General features: G+C 42.6%; 1 protein-coding gene across 8 annotated transcripts in view; it reads left to right on the top strand.

Moving 5' to 3' along the window:
• LOC106569068 (ras GTPase-activating protein nGAP) overlaps positions 1-25,222 on the top strand; it is a 100,584-nt gene that overhangs the window by 55,914 nt on the left and 19,448 nt on the right. For 6 of the 8 annotated variants that reach the window (XM_014140017.2, XM_014140016.2, XM_014140014.2 and 3 more), the window contains 2 exons: positions 4,192-4,298; positions 13,033-13,145. In XM_014140017.2, coding sequence (XP_013995492.1) covers positions 4,192-4,298; positions 13,033-13,145 — 220 coding nt within the window. The remainder of the gene's footprint in view (positions 1-4,191; positions 4,299-13,032; positions 13,146-25,222) is intronic. The other 2 variants (XM_014140015.2, XM_014140022.2) reach the window with 1 other exon arrangement.

Genomic DNA, 25,222 nt, shown 5'->3' with positions numbered 1-25,222 from the left:
CACTGCTCAAAAAAATAAAGGGAACACTTAAACAACACAATGTAACTCCAAGTCAATCACACTTCTGTGAAATCAAACTGTCCACTTAGGAAGCAACACTGATTGACAATAAATTTCACATGCTGTTGTGCAAATGGAATAGACAACAGGTGGAAATTATAGGCAATTAGCAAGACACCCCCAATAAAGGAGTGGTTCTGCAGGTGGACCACAGACCACTTCTCAGTTCCTATGCTTCCTGGCTGATATTTTGGTCACTTTTGAATGCTGGCGGTGCTTTCACTCTAGTGGTAGCATGAGACGGAGTCTACAACCCTCACAAGTGGCTCAGGTAGTGCAGCTCATCCAGGATGGCACATCAATGCGAGCTGTTGCAAGAAGGTTTGCTGTGTCTGTCAGCGTAGTGTCCAGAGCATGGAGGCGCTACCAGGAGACAGGCCAGTACATCAGGAGATGTGGAGGAGGCCGTAGGAGGGCAACAACCCAGCAGCAGGACAGCTACCTCCGCCTTTGTGCAAGGAGGAGCAGGAGGAGCACTGCCAGAGCCCTGCAAAATGACCTCCAGCAGGCCACAAATGTGCATGTGTCTGCTCAAATGGTCAGAACCCTGAGGTGTATAGATGCTTTATCAAATTCTTGTTGATAAAAGCAGTTTATGACAGACGAAACTCTGCCTGCAACATCCCCGCTCGTTTGGTGGTGGTATATTTGCATTTCTTTGGGGGGCCGCACAGCCCTCCATGTGCTCGCCAGAGGTAGCCTGACTGCCATTAGGTACCGAGATGAGATCCTCAGACCCCTTGTGAAACCATATGCTGGTACGGTTGGCCCTGGGTTCCTCCTAATGCAAGACAATGCTAGACCTCATGTGGCTGGAGTGTGTCAGCAGTTCCTGCAAGAGGAAGGCATTGATGCTATGGACTGGCCCGCCCGTTCCCCAGACCTGAATCCAATTGAGCACATCTGGGACATCATGTCTCGCTCCATCCACCAACGCCACGTTGCACCACAGACTGTCCAGGAGTTGGCGGATGCTTTAGTCCAGGTCTGGGAGGAGATCCCTCAGGAGACCATCCGCCACCTCATCAGGAGCATGCCCAGGCGTTGTAGGGAGGTCATACAGGCACATGGAGGCCACACACACTACTGAGCCTCATTTTGACTTGTTTTAAGGACATTACATCAAAGTTGGATCAGCCTGTAGTGTGGTTTTCCACTTTAATTTTGAGTGTGACTCCAAATCCAGACCTCCATGGGTTGATAAATTGGATTTCCATTGATTATTTTTGTGTGATTTTGTTGTCAGCACATTCAACTATGTAAAGATAAAAGTATTTCATGAGATTATTTCTTTCATTCAGATCTAGGATGTGTTGTTTAAGTGTTCCCTTTATTATTTTGAGCAGTATATTTTATTTGTCATTTTTTCATTGATCCAGACAAAATACTCCATAATGTCAGTGAAAATAAAACTCTATAAATGTTTACAAATGTAATAACTAAAATAGTCGTTGAATAAGTAAACCCCTTTGTTTGGCAAGCCTAAATTAGTTCTGAAGTAAAATGTGGCTTAACAAATCACTAAAGATATTTGGACTAAATAATAGGGGTTGACATGATTTTTGAATGGCTATTCTATCCTTTGTCCCCCATACATACAGTACATCTGTAAGGTCCCTCAGTCAAGTATTGAATTCCAAGCACAGATTCAACTAAAAAGACCAGGGAGCTTTTCAAAAGTTTATAAAGAAAGGCAGTTGTAGGTAGATGGGTAACAGTAGCAAATCAGACATTGAATATATCTTTAAGCATGGTCAAGCTAATAATTATGCTGTGGATGATGTATTAAACCATCCAGACACATCAAAGATTCTGAACTGAGCTGTAGGACAGGAAGGAAACTGCTTAGGGATGTCACCATGAGGCCATTGGTGATAGTAAAACAGCTATAGAGTTCAGTGGCTGTGATGGGAGAAAACTGAGTAAGGATCAACAACATTGTAGTGACTCCACAATAATGACCAAAATGACAGAGTGAAAAGAATACAAATATACAGAACTAAAATATTCAGAAACATGCATATGTATACAACAAGGAACTAAAGCAATACTGCAAAAAAAACACTGCAAAGGAATACACTTTTTGGACTAAGTGCAAAGTGTTATGTTTGGGGCACACGCATCACTGAGTAACTGCCTCTTTATTTTCAAGCATGGTGGTGGCTGCATCATGGTATTGCTATGCTTGACATCGGCAAAGACTGGGGAGTTTTTCAGGATAAAAACAAACAGGATTGAGCTAAGCACAAGCACAATCCTACAGGAAAACCTGCTTTACACCAGACACTGGGAGAGGAATTCACCTTTCAGAAGGACAATAATCTACAACACCAAGAACAATCTACACTGGAGTTGCTAACCAAGAAGATGGTGATTGTTCCTGAGTGAAAAAGTTACAGGTTTGACTTAAATCTGCTTGAAAATCTATGGCAAGACTTGAAAATTGCTGTCTAGCCATGATCCCCAACACCTTGACAGAGCTTTAAGAATTTTGAAAAGAATGGCAAATATTGCACAATACAGGTGTGCAAAGCTCTTAGAGACTTACCCAAAAAGACAACAGCTGTAATCGCTGCCAAAGGTGTTTCTAGCATTTATTGACTCAGGGGGTTGAATACTCATCTAATCAAGGTATATTGTGTAGATCATTGACCAAAAATGACAAGTATACAGTGCATTCGGAAAGTATTCAGACCCCTTGACTTTTTCCCCCAAAATGTACTTTACAACCTTATTCTAAAATGGATGAAATAGTTTGGATTACATAGTTTTTTCCCCCTCATCAATCTACACACAATACCCCATAATGGCAAAGCAAAAACAGGTTTTAGAAAATGTTGCCAAAATAATAAATAAAATATCAAATTTACATAAGTATTCAGACCCTTTACTCAGTACTTTGTTGAAGCACCTTTGGCAGCGATTACAGCCTCAAGTCTTCTTGAGTATGACGCTACAAGCTTGGCACACCTGTATTTGGGGAGTTTCTCCAATTCTACTCTGCAAATCCTCTCATGCTCTGTCCGGTTGGATGGGGAGCGTTGCTGTACAGCTGTTTTCAGGTCTCTCCAGAGATGTTCAATCGGGTTCAAGTTCGGGCTCTGGCTGGGCCGCTCAAGGACATTCAGAGACTTGTCCCGAAGCCACTCCTGTGTTGTCTTGGCTGTGTGCTTAGGGTTGTTGTCTTGTTGGAAGGTGAACCTTCACCCCAGTCTTAGGTCCTGAATTCCTGGTGACTTTTGTATTTTTTGGCCCATGGGCAGCCTGTTTCCGACCCCTGATATAGGTATTAAGGTGCCATTTGGGACATAGCCAGGGACTCAGGGAAGAGAAATTGGGGTGTTTTTCAGTTGAGGGCAGCTCTGCTCCAGGAGGCTAGGCTGAGCTGACACTCCGGTGCCCAGGCTTACTGAGGCCTAGCAGCTGGAGTCCAATGATAATGGCCCTGCCCTGCCACTGTAAACTGAGACCACCGGAGGGAAAATGAAATGTGGGTTGAGTCCATCCTCATCCTTGACACACATAGCCATAACCTTACTGAGCTTACTGGAAGAGACAGAATAGGTTGTCAGAACAGACCAAAAATAAAATCTTCTACAGAGAAATAGATTAATATTGTCATGTTTTTATTTTCATCATCCAGAATGTTCACAGAGGATTACAGGGAAGCGAATAACACTATGTGACCTTATAGCAGGAACCTCAATGTCAATGAATTACAGACCCCTCTGAATAGCATTCTGAGATTTATTTTACATTTTTACTTGAGTTAGTGCATTCATTCAATGCTATAGCTTGTCTTTTGGGGGACCACAACACAGACTCGTGGCAGCTTGTGGCCTGAGGTAGTTGCTTGCTCGGTACAGCCCACCTCAGTCTCTTCCTTGGTGATCTAGATATCGTCAACAGCTTGTACACCCATCACTCTGGCTCCCTCTCCCAAATGTGGCAGCATCTGTGTTCATCTAACGCAACCTCCCCCAGTCCAAGGCAGCTAGCTAGATTGATTGAGTAGTATTGAGTTAGTGGAGTAAAGTGCAGACTCACTCCTCTTGTCTGTCCTGTCTAATCTCTCTGTCGCTCTCTCTTTCTCTTGCTCGCTCTCCTTCTCTCTCTGTCTGTTGTCCACAGAAGTGTCTGGTGAGAGGTCCCCCAGGAGGCGGAGTATCTCAGGCCTGGGGAATTCAGAGAAGAACATATCCCTCGACGTACCCAACTCATCTCCCTTCAAAGTACCGGTGAGTGCTATTGTTATGATTAGAAAATATGTTTATTGTCCAATGTACACGGATGTCCAACGAAAACTTGTCTTTTGCTTTAACAAACCCCTCAGAAAAAAACACACACATTAGACATTTTAAGCCTCTTTGTACAGTTTCACATACAATAACTGTTATGTTGGAAGCAATTAGGAAGCCATTAATATTTGTTGCCGTTTTATATTATTTTGCTATTTTATATTATTTTGATATCCAGAAGTCTTTCCCTTGTTTGAAGCGTATGGGCAGACTGCAGACCCAACCCTCTCTGTACTTGATTAGGCTTTATTTCAGTTAAAACTCCACCAAAGCCCCATTGATGGCCATGGGCTTTCAGCAGCTCAGTCAGTGTTAAAACTCTCCGTTATAAACATGGTCTTCCTATTCCATCCTAGGACATGGATAATATCAATCTAGTTGTTTTTTCTTTGCGCCGGCAGGACAGAACGTCAGAGTCCGGTAAGATCAGGGGTGGTGGTGTGTGTCTCTTTATTAACATCTGGTGGCGCGATCTCAATATTAAGGTTCTGCTATTCTGAGTTAGAGTACCTCATGGTAAGCTGTAGACCATACTATTTACCAAGAGTATTCATCTGTAATTTAAAATAGCCGTCTATTTATCATCACAATCCGATGTTGTCATTAAAACCGCACTCAACGAGTTGTATAGGGCCATAAGCAAACAAGAAAATGCTCATCCAAAGGCGGTGCTCCAAGTGGCCGGTGATTTTAATGCAGGAAAACTGAAATCTTTTTTACTTCATTTCCACCAGCATATGTCACCTGTGCAACTAGAGGGATAACAACTCTAGATCACCTTTACTCCACACACAGAGACATGTATAAAGCTCTCCCCCGCCCTTCATTTGGAAATTGGACCTTAACTATATCTTCCTGTTTACAAGCAAAAACTCAAACAGGAAGTACCAGTGACACTCTCAATATGGAAGTGGTCCGATTAAGTGGATGGTAAGCTACAGGACTGTTTCGCTAGCACATATTGGAATATGTTCCGGGATTCATCTGATGCCATTGAGGAGTTAACCACATCAGTCACCAGCTTCATTAATAAGTACATTGATGACGTTGTTCCCACAGTGACCATATGTACATATCCCAACCAGAAGCCATGGATTACAGGCAACATTCGCACTGAGCTAAAGGCTAGAGCTGCCACTTTCAAGGAGCAGGGCACTAATCCGGATGCTTACAAGTAATCCCGCTACGTCCTCCAACGAACCATCAAATAGGCAAAGTGTCAATACAGTACTAAGATCGAATCCAACTACACCGGCGCTGACGCTCGTTGGATGTGGCAGGGCTTGCAACCTATCCTGGATTACAAAGGGAAACCAAGCAGAGAGCTGCCCAGTGACGGAAGCCGACCAGCCAAGCTAAATGTCTTCTATGCTCGCTTCGAGGCAAGCAACACTGAACAATGCGTGAGAGTACCAGCTGTTCCAAACAACTGTATGATCACGCTCTCCGTAGCTGATGTAAGACCTTTAAACAGGTTAACATTCACAAGGCCGCAGGACCAGACTGATCGCCAGGACACGTACTCAGAGCATGCACTGATTAGCTGGCAAGTGTCTTCACTGAAATGTTCATCCTCTCTCTGACTCAGTCTGTAATACCTACATGTTTCAAGCAAACCACCATAGTCCCTGTGCCCAAGAATGCAAGGTAGCCTGTCTAAACGACTACCGCCCCGTAGCACTCACATCTGTAGCCATGAAATGCTTTAAAAGGCTGGTCATGGCTCACAACACCATCATCCCAGAAACCCTGGACCCTCTTCAATTCACATAGCACCCCAACAGCACCACACTGCCCTTTCCCACCTGGACAAAAGGGACACCTATGTGAGAATGCCGTTCATTGACTACAGCTCAGCGTCCAACACCATAGTTCCCTCCAAGCTCATCACTAAACTCAGGACCCTGGGACTGAACACCTCCCTCTGCAGCTGGATCCTGGTCTTCCTGACGGGCTGCCCCCAGGTGGTGAAGTTCGAAACGACACATCCGCCACGCTGACCTTCAACACGGGGGTCAGCGTGGCGGTCCCCTTCTTTCAGGGGTGCGTGCTCAGTCCCCTTCTGTACTCCATGTTCACCCACTACTGCATGGCCATGCACGACTCCAACACCATCATTAAGTTTGCTCACCGACGACAATGAGACGGTCTATAGGGAAAAGGTCAAAGACCTGGCAGTGTGGTGCCAAGACTACAACCTCTATCTCAACATGGGCAATACAAAGGAGCTTGTTGTGGACTACAGGAAATAGAGGGCCGAACATCTCCCCATTCACATCGACGGGACTGTAGTGGAGCGGGTCGAGAGCTTTAAAGTTCCTTGGTGTCCACATCACTAAGGACCTATAATGGTCCAAACACACCAACACAGTCGTGAAGAAGGTACAACAATGCCCTTTGCCCTTCAAAAGGCTGAAAATAATTGGCATGGGTCCTCAGATCCTCAAAAGGTTCTACAGCTGCACCATTGAGAGCATCTTCACTGGCTGCATCACGGTTTTGTATGGCAACTGCTCGGCATCTGACTGCAAGGCGCTACAGAGGGTAGTGCGTACGGCCCAGTACATCACTGGGGTCAAACTCCCTGCCATTCAGGACTATACCAGGCAGTGTCAGAGGAAGGCCCTAACAATTGTCAGAGGTTCCAGCCACCCAAGTCATAGACTGTTCTCTCTGATACTGTACGGCAAGCGGTACGAGAGTGCCAAGTCTGACCAAAAGGCACCCGGACAGCTTCTACCCCCAAGCCATAAGACTGCTGAACAGTTAATTAAATGGCTTCCCGGACAATTTACGTTGACCCTCTCTATTATTTATTAAATATATTTACCTTAATTGTTTTGCTCTGACTCCCTTGCACTGGTTCTACAGTATGCACACTCACTAGACTCTACCTGTCACATGGAATGACGCTGGAGACGAAGCAGGTATGGGGAGTAAAACATTTAATAAACAACGGACATGGAACGAGACAGGAACAGCGTCAGCAAACGAGTAACACAAACAAAAAAACAATTAATGCAGAAGCGGGGAACAGAGCTGGGGAACTGACAAATATAGGGGAGGTAATAACAGGTGATGAGTGAGTCCAGGTGCCAACCGAGGCAACAAAACCTCTCGAGCCAGCCAGGGCGTGGATGCAAGACGGGCTGGTTTAGGCACCCCCGGTTCCATCGGCAGCGGAATCCACCCCGACGTCACCAACAAAACAAAAAACAAAAGAAAACTCCTGGACTGGCTGGGCGAACAAGAACTGACTATCTGGCTGAGGCCGGACGTGGGATGGGTGCCATCTGAGGCAAGGAAACCTCTAGAACCAGCTAGGGCATGGAAGCCTGACGAGCTGGCTAGGCACCCACGGTTCCATCGGTGGAGACCCAGAGCTGATGCCACCATACCAACTGGAACGCCAGTACTCCCTGATGCTTTGTGTGATGGCTTCTGCATTCTGTCACATGGATGGACGCTGAAGAGACGGAGCAGGTATGGGGAGTAAAACATTTAATAAACAACAGACATGGAACGAGACAGGAACAGCGTCAGCAAACGAGTAACACAAACAAAAAACAATTAACTTCCTACCTGGCCAACATCCGGTGAAATTGCAGAGTGCGAAATTCTAAAATACCAAATTCAAATATTTAACATTCTTGAAAATATGTGTTATAATCGATAAAATTTAAGACAAAATAAACTGTTTCCAATACTGGATGAAAACAACGTGAAGCGAGCTCCAGTTCACGCGCATCAAAACAGTAGAGTCCACCTGGAGTGACACTTACCATGAATAGCACTACTTCTTCATTTCTCAAAAGAAAAACATCGAACAAACAATTTCTAAAGAATGTTGACATCTAGTGGAAGCCATAGGAACTGCAACCAGGCTCCTAATAATAAGGGTATCCCATAGAAAAGAAATGGAAAATCCTATGACCTCAATTTGTTTTTTTCCCTGGATGGTTTGTCCTCGGGGTTTCGCCTGCCTTATCAGTTCTGTTATACTCCCAGACATTATTTTTAACAGTTTTAGAAACTGTTAATCTACCAATTATATGCATATCCTAGCTTCTGGGCCTGAGTAACAGGCAGTTTACTTTGGGCACGCTTTTCATCCGGAGGTGAAAATACTGCCCCCTACCCAAGAGAGGTTAATGCAGAAGCGGGGAACTGACAAATATAGGGGAGGTAATAACAGGTGATGAGTGAGTCCAGGTGAGTCCAATATCGCTGATGCGCATGACGAGGGAAGATAGGTGTTGCTTAATGGATGATAGGAGTGCGTGATGCAGGGCAGCCTGGCGCCCTCAAGCGCCAGGGGTGGGAAGAGAGGAAGCAGACGTGACACTACCCACACACTCACACATACTACATACACACACATGCGTACTATTGTAAAGTGGTTGTTCCACTGGATATCATAAGGTGAATGCACCAATTTGTAAGTCGCTCTGGATAAGAGCGTCTGCTAAATGATGTAAATGTAAATGCATATTGACGCCACACTCACACACACACTTTCACACTTCACACTTCTGCTGCTCTGTTTATTATACTGTATATCCTAGTCACTTTTACTCACATGTACATGCTGTATTACCGCAATTTCCTCATACCCCTTCACATTGACTCAGTACTGGTACTCCTTGTATATAGCCTTATTATTTTTTTGTGTTACTATTTCCTTTTTTATTTAGCAATTATATATATTTTTCTTACTTTTTAACTCTGTACTGTTGGGAATGGGCTCGTAAGTAACCATTTCACTGTAAAGTCTACACCTGTTGTATTCGGCGCATGTGACCAATACCATTTGATTTGATTTGAAACCAATCAAGGATTTCACCATGAGGCCGTGATAGAAGAAATGAGGATGGATAAACAACATTGTAGTTACTCCACAATACTAACCTAAATGAAAGAGTGAAAAGAATAAAGGTGGTACAGAATAAAAACATTTGAGAACATGCATCCTATTTCCAATAAGACACTAAAGTAAAACTGTAAAACATTTGGCAAATTAACTTTATGTCCTGAATACAAAGCGTTATGTTTGGGGCAAATCCAACACAACAAAAATAATGATGTGCAAATATTGTACAATCTAGGTGTGGAAAGCTCGCTGCCAAAGGTGACTCTTTAACATGTATTGACTCAGGGATTGAATACTTATGTAATCCAGATATATTTGTGTTTTATTTTTCATATATTTTTTGTAGATCGTTGACAAAAAATGACAATTAAATACATTTTAATCCCACTTTGTAATACAACAATGTGAAAAAAGTCAAGGAACGCGAATCCTTTCTGAATGCACTGTAATGCAGTAATTTAGACCACGGCCCATAGGGTGCACTATGCAGGGAATAGGGTGCTTCAACCTTGTTAGTGAAAGGGAAAAGGGGATACTTAGTCAGATGCACAACTGAATGCATTCAACTGAAATGTGTCTTCCGCATTTAACCCAACCCCTCTGAATCAGAGGGGTGCGGAGGGCTGCCTTAATCGACACCCACGTCATCGGTGCCCAGGGAGCTGTTGTTGTTGGGGGTTAACTGCTTTGCTCAAGGGCAGAACATCAGATTTTTCCACTTTGCCGGATCGGGGATTAGTTTACTGGCCCAACGCTCTTAACCGCTAGACTACCTGCCGCCCTCTCTGTTATACCACCACGTCTCTCATAGAGCTACATTCTGATTCATGTCATTCTGGTCTCCTCAAAATGAAGCAGTACTTGTCATTTTTGTGTTGGCCTAAGGAGGAGGGATTATCCATAGAATTACACATAGAACTCATTTAATAGGAGCTCTGTGGGTTTATCTAGCTAAATCTTACCTTACTATAGCTTCTCACAGAATGCATCAGCATTTTTCACATTCTCAGACGTGGACTTGAAGTCTCGAACCAACTCTGTGCAGTTGTTGTGAAGTAAATATGGAAGTGTGTTATGATAGATATATATATATATATGAAAACTTTTGCCTCCTAATCAGAGACTATGTGGGAGTGTGCCTCAAAGGACTGCGAAAACGCAGAGACATGTTTTTGGTGATATTTATAGCCAAAAGAATTGGGCCATGCATCACCGTAACTCATATCTCTGGCCTGTTATAGGGTTTCTTGTTACGCGCTTAGAAGATTTTGTTAAGGATAGATGAAGAACAACTTCTACATTTGAAGAAAAACTTCTACTTTTAAAAAGGTCTCTGATAGCTTACATTTTTTTCTATGTCATGTTTTAGATTCACCAAAGGGTCTAGCCTACTTCCACTAGTGGGTAGGTGACTCATGTTTGTCTGCTTAAATGTTTGTCCGTTTCTATAGACAAGCTATTTTACCTGCACAGCAATATGGGAATGTTCCCAGTGGTGTAAAGTAAAAATACTACTAATGTAGTTTTCTTTTAGGTATCTGTACTTTACTATTTCAATTTTTGACAACTTGTACTCCACTACATTCCTAAAGAAAATATTGTACTTTTTACTCCATACATTTTCCCTGACAACCAAAAGTACTTATTACATTTTGAATGCTTAGCAGGACAGGAAAATGGTCCAATTCATGCACTTATCAAGAAAACACGTGATCATCCCTACTGCCTCTGACGGACTGACTAAACACAAATGCATCTTTTGTAAATAATGTTGCAGTGTGCCCCTGGCTGTCCATGAATTTTAAAAACAAGAAAATGGTGCCGTCTGCTTTGCCCCTTTACCCCTACCAATGTGTACATATTACCTCAATTACCTCGACTAACCTGTTCTCCAGCACATTGACTAGGTACCTGTACCCTCTGTATATACTGTAGCCTCGTTTTTGTTATTTTGTGTTACTTTTGTTTATTTAGTAAATATTTTCTTAACTCTATTTTTCTTAAAACAGCATTGTCGGTTAACAGTTTGAAAGTAAGCATTTCACGGTAAGGTCTGCACCTGTTTTATTCGGTTCATGTGACAAATACACTTTGATTTGATTAATATAAGATTTTTTTTTTTTTTTACATTTGATACTTAAGTATATTTTTGCAATTAAATTTACTTTTGATGCTTAAGTATATTTAAAACCAAATACTTTTAGACTTTTGCTCAAGTAGTGTTTTACTGGATTACTTTTACTTGAGTACGTTTCTATTAACGTATCTATACTTTGACAATTGGGTACTTTTTCCACCACTGAATGTTCCCAATGGTGTAACCTGGCTGTTTCAAGTAAGAGAGATTCAGGGTGTCTGAAGAGTGGGAGTGCTGATAGGATCAGGTCCGTGTAATCTTATTCATTATGATCTAAAAGGCAACACTGATTCTAGATCAGCACTTCTAATTAGAGACGTCTAGGTTCCTGGCGCTCTCAGCCCTCACTATTGAGTAGCTTCTATCTACTGTAACATCCCCCAACCAGGTGCTGGTTGTGGACCAAGTCAGTGATGACTGCCGTCAGCTTGTGCTGACACAACAGGCTTTATAAATTCAGGCACCCATGGGAGCATAGGGGAGAGGATTGTGCTGTTATTGTCTCTGACTGAAAATGAGCTGTTTGAAACTCACCTCCTCCACACTGCCAAGGTGAATGAGAGTGACAAAAAGCTGACAGACCTCCTGTCCTCTCTGTGGACGTAAAATGTTTTATTTCTCTCTACCTCTCCTCATTGTGAATAATTTTACAAAGCATATAAACATCTAATTATAGTGGAGTGCACTTCCTAGTGTTTATTGCAGCTTTGCTAATAAGTAACATGGCTTTCCTTTGCAGACTTAGCAATACTCTCTCACTGTCAGAGGTCACAATATGTACTCTGTGTTGCATTACCATATCCTATGTCAATATACAGGCCAGGGTAAGCATTATACACTACTCCAAGATATACAATATCTGCCTATGAATAATTTCAAAATTACAAGTGTCTTCTTTCAACCATTGAATTAAGTCATAAAAGAACAACAATTGCATATATATAGTGACCTTTTACCCCAGTATTACTCACATCTAACACCCAATCACTTCCTTGAGCTTTTTCTGCTTAATTTACAGTGAAGGGTGAGATATCAAATAAAACATGATCTGGATATATATATACCTATATAATATATCTCCATGTTTTATTTGATATCTCACCCTTCACTGTAAATGAAGCAGAAAAAGCTCAAGGAAGTGATTGGGTGTTAGATGTGAGTAATACTGGGGTAAAAGGTCACTGACTACACCCCGTCTCAGCTCTGACTCAAGACCCCTATTGGTTTCAATGTGACCTCGTCATAGTATTCAGTCTGAGTGGGGTTATTTCACAATACACTACCAGTTTCCTATGTGTCACCAGAGCATGACAATGGAATTCACTCTCCAACGTGGTCATTGTGGTCAGCTGGTCAGTCACACTGTAGTTACTATATCACAAAATGAGCAAACAAAATCTAAGACAGTGATAGTGTTGTACAAAACTTCATTCTAGTTCTATGTAGGCTACACATTACACAACATTCATTGGAAATTCTGAACTGACAGAGTTTATGACCGGTGTGACACATTAGCCATTCATTGGTACAGCAGCTCTCCCAATGCAGACAGACTAGTTGCAACAGCTGCTGATGCCCACAGTAGAGACAGCCAGACATACTAACAAATGTGCGTCTCTGAGTGTAGCACTTCTCCTGAAGGTCATTTCTTCTGTTGTGTTTTTCAGGGGTTTTTCAGCAAACGACTGAAGGGATCCATAAAGCGGACGAAGAGTCAGACCAAACTGGACCGCAACACCAGCTTCAGACTGCCCTCCCTGAGACCTTCAGAAAATGACAGGTAGGCTGTTCAATTCTCTCCTTCCATATTTTTTTATGTTTTAATACCAAGGAACTGAATTCACATCTCTTTTCTTAATTCTGCCTCTCTATGAGTGGATTTAGGCCTATCTACTGATCATCATTTGGTTATTCATTTTTCACCACCAAAGTATAGCTGATATTGTAGATATTAAAATGTGGAAGAAAGGCGGGGGGGTTGTACAGCCTTTTAAGAACATAGCCACATCTTATGTTCCCACATTATGTTCCCATCCATTATCAGTCCTGAGTGCTATTCTGAGATCTGTCTTTGATTCCAGGATTATAAGCCTGTGAAATAATGGCCTTACTGTAAACCTGACTGCTTTCTTCCCTCCCTCGCATGCAGTCAATATAATAGGACAATTAGGCATTGTTGTATCCATGCATGTGAGACCAAGACAATTGTATTCCACAGTGCGCTTCCTCCCTCCGTTGGTCTGAACAGGGAGCTAATGTTGATATATTTGGGGTTCTCAACGCTGCAGTGAGTTTGCTGAATAGTATTGTTCTGAGGAGGGGGGCGGAGGGGCAGCAGACAGTGGGCAATGTCAGTGAGTTGCCTGCCCCCCTCCTCCCCATGCGGGTCCCTGCCTGGCGGGCTTCCTCTTTGCTCTGAGATGGGGTCTTCCCCATGCTGGGCTCTTTGCCGCCTGCCGAGGGCCGTGCCAACCGTGTTGATATGCAGCTCCGTTCGCCAGGCAAAATATGCAGCTTCAACCACTACACAGATACTCAGTCACTCACTCACTCTGACTGTTCTGTGCAGATTGTAGCCTACAGAGTTAGTGATGAACAGGCTAGCGGCCATAGAGAAGTACTGTATCTATCTATGCTAGTGGCTGAGCGGGTAGCTGGTAGGCTACGTGCATATAGTACTGTCGAGCTTTGCTCAGGCTGACATGACATCTGTCACTGTGTAGGACTGTACGCCCATGTGGATGACGTCTGCCTGCCCCGTGAGCCAGAGTAGTGAAAGTGGACTTTAGAGGCATTAGAGCCAGCAGGAGTCAGGGATAATGGTCAGAGTGAGGCGGAGATGCAGCCTCTCTCTGCCATGGTTAACTAATGTGAGTGACTCCCAGTAAGGACCATACTACAACATCAGCATGGCCGCCATGGCGACCAGCGCCATCCTATTCACTCTTAAGGAGGGCCAGGAATTCCCACATGGCCAAGTCGCTGTACTTCAGGTAGGGCAGCATCATAGAAATAGAATGAGAACTCATTCTAGAACTCATTCTAGTTCTGTGGACAGCATGTCTCCTACTTAGAGAACGCTGAGCTGAATGACCAACGCATTGTTTGCTACATTTATAATGATCTAATTGGTTTATAGATTTATAGATGGGTCATGTAGATGGGTCATGTTTCCTCTGCTGTAAAATGTGATTTTATTTTTTTATTTAACCTTTATTTAACCAGGTAAGCTAGTTGAGAACAAGTTCTAATTTACAATTGCGACCTGGCCAAGATAAAGCAAAGCAGTGCGACACAAACAACAACAGAGTTACACATGGAATAAACAAGTGCACAGTCAATAACACAATGTGTGTAAATGGCGTGAGGTAGGCAATAAATAGGCCATAGTAGCGAAATAATTACAATTTAGCAGATTAACACTGGAGTGATAAATGAGCAGATGATGATGTGCAAGTAGAGATACTGGTGTGCAAAAGAGCAGAAAAGTAAATAAAAACAATATGGGGATGAGGTAGGTAGATTGGGTGGGCTATTTACAGATGGACTATGTACAGCTGCAGCGATCGGTTAGCTGCTCAGATAGCTGATGTTTAAAGTTAGTGAGGGAAATACAAGTCTCCAGCTTCAGCGATTTTTGCAGTTCGTTCCAGTCACTGGCAGCAGAGAACTGGAAGGAAAGGCGGCCAAAGGAGGTGTTGGCTTTGGGGATGACCAGTGAGATATACCTGCTGGAGTGCGTGCTACGGGTGGGTGTTGTTATCGTGACCAGTGAGCTGAGATAAGGCGGAGCTTTACCTAGCATAGACTTGTAGATGACCTGGAGCCAGTGGGTCTGGCGATGAATATGGAGCGAGGGCCAGCCGACTAGAGCATACAAGTCGCAGTGGTGGGTGCTATAAGGGGCTTTGGTAACAAAACGGATGGCACTGTGATAGACTGCATCCAGTTTGCTGAGTAGAGTACTGGAAGCTGATGATGTTTTGTTGTTTCATACCTTCCCTGTGGCTCAGTTGGTAGAGCATGGTGTTTGCAACGCCAGGGTTGTGGGTTCGATTCCCACGGGGGGCCAGTACAAACACACAAAAAAAGACATGAAATGTATGCATTCACTACTGTAAGTCGCTCTGGATAAGAGCGTCTGCTAAATGACTAAACTGTAATGTACATGTTTACTGGAACAATACTACACAATAGTACACTGTTTTTGTCCCATCTGAACCAGCTGAATTATAGAAATGAACTGCAGTTACAACATGCAATATCATGCCAGGTTGAATTGTATGTGATTCTGCTTCAAAGTACTACCAGTTCAGAATCATATGGCAGCATTTTGTTAATTCAAGGACTTGGTCACAGCCGAGTAAGTTCCTATCCTTCCTCCCATTAGACGTATCAGGTTTCCATCCTAATGCAGTGGACATGGTGAGGGCTGGCGTTCAGACAGGCAATCTGATTAGCTTTCAAAAGACTTTGTGGATGGGGGTCAGCAGCAGGTTTTTAAAGAGCAGACTCCCTCAGAAATGTACTCTAGTGTTAGCTTTTTCACCACAAGTGCTCTGTGATGAATTTCAGTATGTAGGCTAGTTATCCACTTCGGTACTGATATACACACTGATTGTTCTCAACATAATGCATATTTCTCATGTTCTCATAAACAGTGTTATGAAACGGCTCAAAGCACAACAAATGACCTTACCGCCCACAATGTGTTTACGACTTTAGCCTAACTGTGACACACAGGTACAGATCTCAATAAATACCCAGGTTGTGAATCACATAAGTAGCATTGTTGTATGTATGCATCTGTGGCATCCATCGCTGTATTGAGAGGGCAGATGTGTTTCTGCCCAAATCCTTAATCTGGGTTTACATAATTCAGTTGGCTAGGTATGTTAAAATGGCTGATTCCAGGAGATTACGGGGGCACATATGTCCTCTGCAGAAGACACAGGCACAATGGATGGATGTGCGCTAGTAATTAGTGAGGCGGCTGCAGACCTGAAAGAAGAAGGCCGAGGTGTCTGCTTTCTCTCTCCTCTGTTGCTACTCATATTACTTGTTCCAATGGGTAGGCATCAGCACATCCCACTCCCTTGTGTGTGGGATTTTGTGTGATCCCCTTTATAAGCTTCTGTTCTTCAAAATAACAGTCTAAAGACTACCTGGTTGATAACTTTGTTGTGACACTTTACAAGCAAGGTAACGTGAAGAAAATGGGTTCCCTTTGTATATGGGGAACTTAAGCAATCATGCTTTGTAAGCATGTTGCAAATCTGAGATGTAGGGTGTGTTCCAAATGGGACCCTATTCTGCCTAGTGGTTAGAGCGTTGGGCCACTAACCGAAAGGTTGCTGGTTCGAATACCTAAGTCGACAAGGTGAGCAAGACACTTAATCCGAATTTACTCCTGGGGCACTGTACTGCTATGGCTGACCCTGTAAAACAACACATTTCACTGCACCTATCTCTTGTATGTGACAATAAAACATATATATATATATATACATTTTTTTCTTCTAAATAGTCCACTGCTTTTGACCAGAGCCCTATGGAAAAGGGAATAATAGAGGTGCCATTTGGAACACATCCCATGGTAGGTATAGGTCATCTTCATGCAAGAAGCACTGTCCTGTAAGGAGATAAGTTGATAAATAGTGAAGAATGGTATTGTGACACTTGGTAGAGCTTGGACGATAAACCGAAAATGATCGACACCGACCATACCGAGCACTTATTGCAGGCATTTTGCTGATATCGTTCATTATGATAAGTAGTCTATACTAGAGAAATGTCAAGTTTGATGTGAAATAAGGTTGATAATATGGGTTAATGTTAATGGGACAATTGGTGGCTACAACCATCAGACTAGTAGTAGTTGTTTAAAGAATAGTACAAAAAAAAACTGGTGCACATTGTTATAAATGTATCGTTATCGCATCAATTCAGGCAATTTATCACGATTTGAATTTGTCTATATTGCCCAGCTCTAATGCTTGGCCAGTGAGGTAGGAAGGTAGAATGATGTTTTATAGTTGTATGTAGGCCATGACGCTTTAACCCAGACATGGGCCACATAATTAATGAAGACTATTTGCCAGGCCATTGTGGCCAAAAGCAACAGACAGACAGTTTGTTTTCTCAGCATGCTATCAGGATAACGACACCTCAATTCTCCAAATGCCTCAAAAGACAAACATATTTCATTATTAAGGCTATGGACTTTCAGAATAATTTATGTATTTGTGACCAATGTTCCCTCCAAAAACAATTGGGCACTGAACAAATTTCAGGTCAGCTGAGCACAAACTTGAACGTTGTGAAAATTTGGTACAACTTTTGGCACACGTTTACTGTAAACACTGAGGCTGTACCCGCTTTAAATTACAGTTATAACAGTGGCCAAGTAGGCTACTGTGGCTATTTGATCATAATGTAGTACTATCAGTGGCCTACCATAAAATGAAAAATGCATCCCATAACATTTTAACATGGAAATAGCTGTTCTATCATTCAGCCTACAGTAGCAGCCAATGTGTGGCGTTCAATGTGTTTTTTTTCATGGAATGTAGGTCCATGAAAAAGAAAACATGTAGGGATTGACACTAACCTGTTTATCCACTTGTCCTTCAGACAAGGAAGTGACTGAAAATGCTGATGCATTTTAGAACGTGAAACCACTTTACAAAATAAAATTCATTATTATTCCCATACCATTATTACAGAGAATCAGACAAAATTATGCAACCCTCTGCTTATTGATTACTTAGCTTATTCTCAAAATACAACGCTGCCCCTTACAGAAAAAAAGCTCTTTACCTGACTTGCTTTTCAAAGATGGCTGGAAATGCACACGTTTCGTGCTCTTGTAGGACGCCACCACTCCCCCATTGCTGACTAGAACGGATCTATAACTGGGCTAATAACGCTACAACGCTCGTGACCAATGTTCGCTCTAATTGTTTGGGGCACTGAGCAAATGTTAGGTCTTGTGAGCGGAAATTTTTACGTTTGAGAATTTTGTGCATCTTCCGGCGCACGTTTACAGTGAACACTGAGGCTGTACCCTTACAGTTTTAGACAGTAGCCAATAGGCTATTTGAGCATAATGTAGGTCTACCAACAAAAACAATGGAGCAAATCCCATAACATTTTCACATGGAAATAGCTTTTCTATGATATAGCCTACAGTAGCCTAAATGTGGTGTTCAATGCAGGCCTACATTGCATGAGACTTAAAAAATAAAAAAATAAAAAACATTTTTACATTATGAATGATTTTTTTACTTGGTCTGTAACACCATGGGCCAAATAGGTGACAGTAAATTGCATTGTATTGCGTTGTGTGATGCAAGAAAGAACTTCACAAAATAAAATTAATTATTATTACCATACAGAGAATTAGACAATGTTGGCTACCCCTAAGCCTATTGGCTTATTTGCATATTCAAGCCTGTCTCAAATACAACACTGCCCCTTTAAGACATAAGCTTTTTACCTGAGTTGCTTTTCAACGACTGCTTGAAATGTAGCCTACACGTTTTGTGCTCTTGTGGCCAGCAGTAACTCCCCATTGCTGACCTATACTTATCTATAACTGGGCTAATAACTCGCTAACTAGCAAAGAATATCAACAAATGTTCACGAGCGCATTCAAGAACCCTCGAGAGCTACCCGCCAATAGAATGCTACTCCGTTGCGCTCTGGCTCTGCCTACTACAAAATCACAGACTCAATCTTGCAAAGTTAGATTTGTTTTGGTTTGTTGCATTGAAAAGGGGCTGACATAATGTTGCTTTGATCACAAACTTTGATCTATATAGTGCAAACTAATGGAGTGAATTCAATGACGTTCAATCTCTTGCTTCTGAGCGCAGCTTAGAGGGAACATTGCCAATGACCATACTATAGTTAGAATAACACACATCATGTTGAAAGGGCCTCTCAGAAGGGCCTTGAATGTCTTTTCTTTTAACTGTTAGATTTTTCCAACCAAGTTTCCCTAAAAGAATGGCTAAGATTTGCCTCTTCTCAGACAGTCTCCCAGACAAATCTATTGTTATTATGGTATACAGCTTTATTTTATTACAATAATGCCTCCAGACTACTTTCTCCTAAATTGTCTCACTGTCTTCAATAACTCGTAAACACACCATTGATTGTCTGGAATTGTCAGGGCTTTCGGAAGGATCGGACCAATACGCAGTGTGATCGTAGTTCCACATCTTTTATTCAGTCGTGAAACTAATGCAATAAACTATAAACTTGAAATACAAAAACAAGAAAGCCGTGATGCAGAGCAGGCATAATAATCACCCATAAAACACCAGTGGGACAAACATCAACTTAAATATGGCCTCCAATTAGAGACAACGACAACCGGCTTCCTCTAATTGGAGGTCATGCCAAACAAAACCTAACCTAAAAATACAAAACTAGAAACTAAACATAGAAATATAAAAACAGACAATTACCCCCTGTCATGCCCTGACCTACTCAACCATAGAAAATAACAACTTACTATGGTCATGACGTGACAGGAATCTCTTACTTTCCTTCAGACACTCAAGGGTGTCCTGTAATTCAGAATAAACAGCTTTAACTGCTTTCAATTAATCTTTGGTATTAACCACCGCTAATGCCTACTTAGTTGTCTTCTAAAGAATGAATGATTACCAGCAACTGAAAGTGACAACAGATCAGAATCTAATTGCAACGATCTGTCCATTACTATCTATCCAAGAAATATTGCTTGTACATTACCCTTGCAAATTAATACATATGAGATATTTCTTGGTGATGTTATACTGCCATAGAAAATGGTCATTTACACTGAACAAAATATAAATGCAATATGCAACAATTTCAAAGATTTGACTGAGTTGCAGTTCATATAAGGAAATCAGGACAATTGAAATACTTTAGGCCCTAATCTTTGGATTTCACATGACTGGGATTACAGATATGCATCTGTTGGTCACAGATACCTTAAAAAAAAGGTAGGGGCACGGATCAGAAAACCAGTCAGTTTCTGGTGTGACCACCATTTTCCTCATACAGCGCGACATATCTCCTTCGCATAGAGTTGATCAGGCTGTTGATTGTGGAATGTTGTTCCACTCCTCTTCAATGGCTGTGCGAAGTTACTGGATATTGGAGGGAACTGGAACACGCTGTCGTACACGTCGGTCCAGAGCATCCCAAACATGCTCAATGTGTGACATGTCTGGTGAGTATACAGGCCATGGAAAAACTGGGACGTTTTCAGCTTCTAGGAATTGTGTACAGATCCTTACGTAATGTGGCTGTGCATTATCATTCCTGAAAAATTAGGTGATGACAGCGGATGAATGGCATGACATTGGGCCTCAGGATTATTTCACGGTATCTCTGTGCATTCAAATTGCCACCAATAAAATGCAATTGTGTTTGTTGTCCATAGCTTATGCCTGCCCATACCATAACTACCATGGGGCACTCTGTTCACAATGTTAACATCAGCAAACCGCTCGCCCACATGACACCATACATGCTGTCTGCCATCTACCCGGTACAGTTGAAACCGGGATTCATACGTGAAGAGCTCATTTCTCCAGCGTGCCATTGGCCCTCTAAGGTGAGCATATTCCCACTGAAGTTGGTTACGAAACCGAACTGCAGTCAGGTCAAGACCCTGGTGAGGACAATGAGCATGGAGATGAGCTTCCCTGAGACTTTGACAGTTTGTGCAGTTTCTTCGGTTGTGCAAACCCACAGTTTCATCAGCTGTCCAGGTGGCTGGTCTCAGACGATCCTGTAGGTGAAATGGTGGAATGGTGTGGTCTGCGGTTGTGAGGCTGATTGGAAATACTGCCAAATTCTCAAAAATTACGTTGGAGGCGGCTTATGATCGAGGAATGAGCATTCAATTTTCAGGCAGCAACTCTGATGGACATTCCTGCAATCAGCATGCCAATTGCACGCCCCCTCAACTTGTGACTTGTGTGGCATTGGGTTGTGTGACAAAACTTCACATTTGAGTGGCCTTTTATTGTCCCCGTTACAAGGTACACCTGTGTAATCAGCTTCATGATATGCCACACCTGTCAGGTGGATGGATTATCTTGGCAAAGGAGAAATACTCACTAACAGGGATGTAAACAAATTTGTGCACAAACTTTTAGAGAAATACTTATTTTGTGCGTTTGGAACATTTCTGTGATCTTTTTTTATCCTCAACATAAAGAGCACAGGATTTTGAGCATATATCTTTCAGTCGCTCTGGATAAGAGCGTCTGCTAAATGACGTAAATGTAATGTAAATGACATGTGGCGATTATGTAAGGCTACTGTTATTATATTATAATGTGGCTATCATATTATGCATTTTGTGTTGTGCATTTTCAATAAGCATGTGTTACCTTGCTACACATTTGTCAGTGATTTTTATCCTTTGACTAATGTCCCCCTCTCCTACCATGTGGCTATTATGTAAGGGTATGTTTTTGTGTTATGTATTTTCAATGATCATGTATAAACGCATGAAGCATTTTGATATTGTTGCATTTTGAACATTCAAATGAATGGTTTGCCAGTTGGAACGCATATAGTCCTTTGCTAAACAACACCTTCAGCCAGTGACTTCCATTCCCCTCCACTACCTGTAGTGTTGTGCTCTGATGGAAAGCCCAGGTTGTTTTGTCCAAGGTGTTTGTGAGCACAGCAGCACATCCTCCCTCTGTCATCCTCTGCAGCTGCTTTAGAGAGTCAAGTCTCCTTGTAGGGGCATCTCTATGGAAACTGGCCCAAGGGGCCAATGGATTGGCCAGCCCAGGTCCCTGTTTACCATCTGTGAATCAAAGGAAATCTGCAGCAAGGAAGAGCGAAGGGCATTGGAGCTGCTGGTCCTTCTTCACTTTTCAGCATTTCATGGGGGTAGAATGAAGAGTTGCGACTGTATGGTAGAGGCAGTAGAACCAAGGACAGCGAACTAGAACCGAGAAGAGAAGAGAACCGTCCCAAAGGGAATGTATTGAGCTACAGAGAGAGATGCTCTGGGGATATTCCTTCAAGTGCCTGTTTAGATGTTTTTCGTAGGTATTACTGCTTCCTGAAATGTTCTAGTGAGTGGTTGGATGCTGGAATAGTACGAAAAAAGCTTGAATTCCTTACAGAAAGACAACAGCTGGTTGTGTTGTGTTTTGGGATCACATGTAGGCGACAGCATTGATTCTCAACTGGTGGGTCGGGAGGTTTTGAGTGGTTCGTGGGTGTCCCAAAAAAATTATTATCTCCAATCTGAACTTGAATGACTTAAACCTGGTAGAAAGTGTGTAGACATTATAATGAACCTACCGTTTTTATAATGATCTCTGAACAACTTTTCTTCAATCACAGTATTTTCAATATACTGCTATTAGCAGTGCTATTTTAGTTGATTTTGTGGTCTCAAGCCAGTGAGTTTATTAACATTCTTCATCAAGAATATGGGCAACATTTTATTATTGACAATGAAAGAGGTGGGAATTTTGTACCCTTGTCATATAATTGTAACATTATTTACTATCAATATATAGCATTAAAAATAGTTTTCCAGATTGTATTTTGGCGATTCTTTTTCATGATGCAAATATTGGGTCGTGACTGAGACAACCTGGTTCAATTTGGATCCCGAGGCAAAACCAGTTGAGCACCACTGGGCTACAGTATATTACTTTTTCATTGTCCTCCAACTTTTTGTGTTGTGTTAGTGGCCATTTCCTTTCTGTGGTATACCTAGTGAATAATACAACTAGTCAGTGGAGGAGCCCAAGGTCATTTGACTCATTTTAGGATTTAGAGCCTTGGAGCAGGTTACTCTGCCATGCTTTGAATGCTCTGAATTTTAATTTTTTGATTTCACCTTTATTTAACCAGGTAGGCAGTTGAGAACAAGTTCTCATTTACAACTGCGACCTGGCCAAGATAAAGCAAACAGTTTCACAAATACAACAACACAGAGTTACACATGGAGTAAAACAAACATACAGTCAATAATATAGTTGAAAAATAAGTCTATATACAAAGTGAGCAAATGAGGTGAGATAAGGGAGGTAAAGGCAAAAAAGGCCATGGTGGCGAAGTAAATACAATATAGCAAGTAAAACACTGGAATGGTAGATTTGCAGTGGAAGAAAGTGCAAAGTAGAAATAGAAATAATGGGGTGCAAAGGACAAAAATAAATAAATACAGTAGGGGAAGAGGTAGTTATTTGGGCTAAATTATAGATGGTCTATGTACAGGTGCAGTAATCTGTGAGCTGCTCTGACAGCTGGTGCTTAAAGCTAGTGAGGGAGATAAGTGTTTCCTGTTTTAGAGATTTTTGTAGTTCGTTCCAGTCATTGGCAGCAGAGAACTGGAAGGAGAGGCGGCCGAAGGAGGAATTGGCTTTGGGGGTGACCAGAGAGTTATACCTGCTGGAGCGCGTGCTACAGGTGGATGCTGCTATGGTGACCAGCGAGCTGAGATAAGGGGGAACTTTACTTAGCAGGGTATTGCAGATGACCCGGAGCCAGTGGGTTTGGCGACGAGTATGAAGCGAGGGCCAGCCAACGAGAGCGTACAGGTCGCAGTGGTGGGTAGTATATGGGGCTTTGGTGACAAAACGGATGGCACTGTGATAGACTGCATCCAGTTTATTGAGTAGGGTATTGGAGGCTATTTTCTAAATGACATCGTCGAGGATCGGTAGGATGGTCAGTTTTACGAGGGTATGTTTGGCAGCATGAGTGAAAGATGCTTTGTTGCAAAATAGGAAGCCAATTTAGATTTAACTTGGGATTGGAGATGTTTGATGTGAGTCTGGAAGGAGAGTTTACAGTCTAACCAGACACCTAGGTATTTGTAGTTCTCCACATATTCTAAGTCAGAACCGTCCAGAGTAGTGATGCTGGACGGGCGGGCAGGTGCAGGCAGCGATCGGTTGAAGAGCATGCATTTAGTTTTACTTGTATTTAAGAGCAGTTGGAGGCCACAGAAGGAGAGTTGTATGGCATTGAAGCTCGTCTCGAGCGTAGTTAACACAGTGTCCAAAGAAGGGCCAGAAGTATACAGAATGGTGTCGTCTGCGTAGAGGTTGGTCAGAGACTCACCAGCAGCAAGAGCGACATCATTGATGTATACAGAGAAAAGAGTCGGCCCAAGAATTGAATGCTGTGGCACCCCCATAGAGACTGCCAGAGGCCCGGACAACAGGCCCTCCGATATGACAGACTGAACTCTATCGGAGTGGTAGTTGGTGAATCAGGCGAGGCAATCATTTGAGAAACCAAGGCTATTGAGTCTGCCGATGAGGATGTGGTGATTGACAGAGTCGAAAGCCTTGGCCAGGTCAATGAATACGGCAGCACAGTATTGTTTCTTATCGATGGCGGTTAAGATATCGTTTAGGACCTTGAGCGTGGGTGAGGTGCACCCATGACCAGCTCTGAAACCAGATTGCATAGCGGAGAAGGTGCGGTGGGATTCGAAATGGTCGGTAATCTGTTTGTTGACTTCGCTTTCGAAGACTTTAGAAAGGCAGGGTAGGATAGATATAGGTCTGTAGCAGTTTGGTCCAAGAGTGTCCCCCCCTTTGAAGAGGGGGATGACCACAGCGGCTTTCCAATCTTTGGGAATCTCAGACGACACGAAAGAGAGGTTGAACAGGCTAGTAATAGGGGTTGCAACAATTTCGGCAGATCATTTTAGAAAGAAAGGGTCCAGATTGTCTAGCCCAGCTGATTTGTAGGGGTCCAGATTTTGCACCTCTTTCAGAACATCAGCTGACTGGACTTGGGAGAAGGAGAAATGGGGAAGGCTTGGGCGTGTTGTTGTGGGGGGTGCAGTGCTGTTGACCG

This window comes from Salmo salar, chromosome ssa14 (assembly GCF_905237065.1).
Source record: "Salmo salar chromosome ssa14, Ssal_v3.1, whole genome shotgun sequence".
NCBI lineage: Eukaryota > Metazoa > Chordata > Actinopteri > Salmoniformes > Salmonidae > Salmo > Salmo salar.
This window is presented reverse-complemented; position numbering and strand designations above follow the sequence as displayed.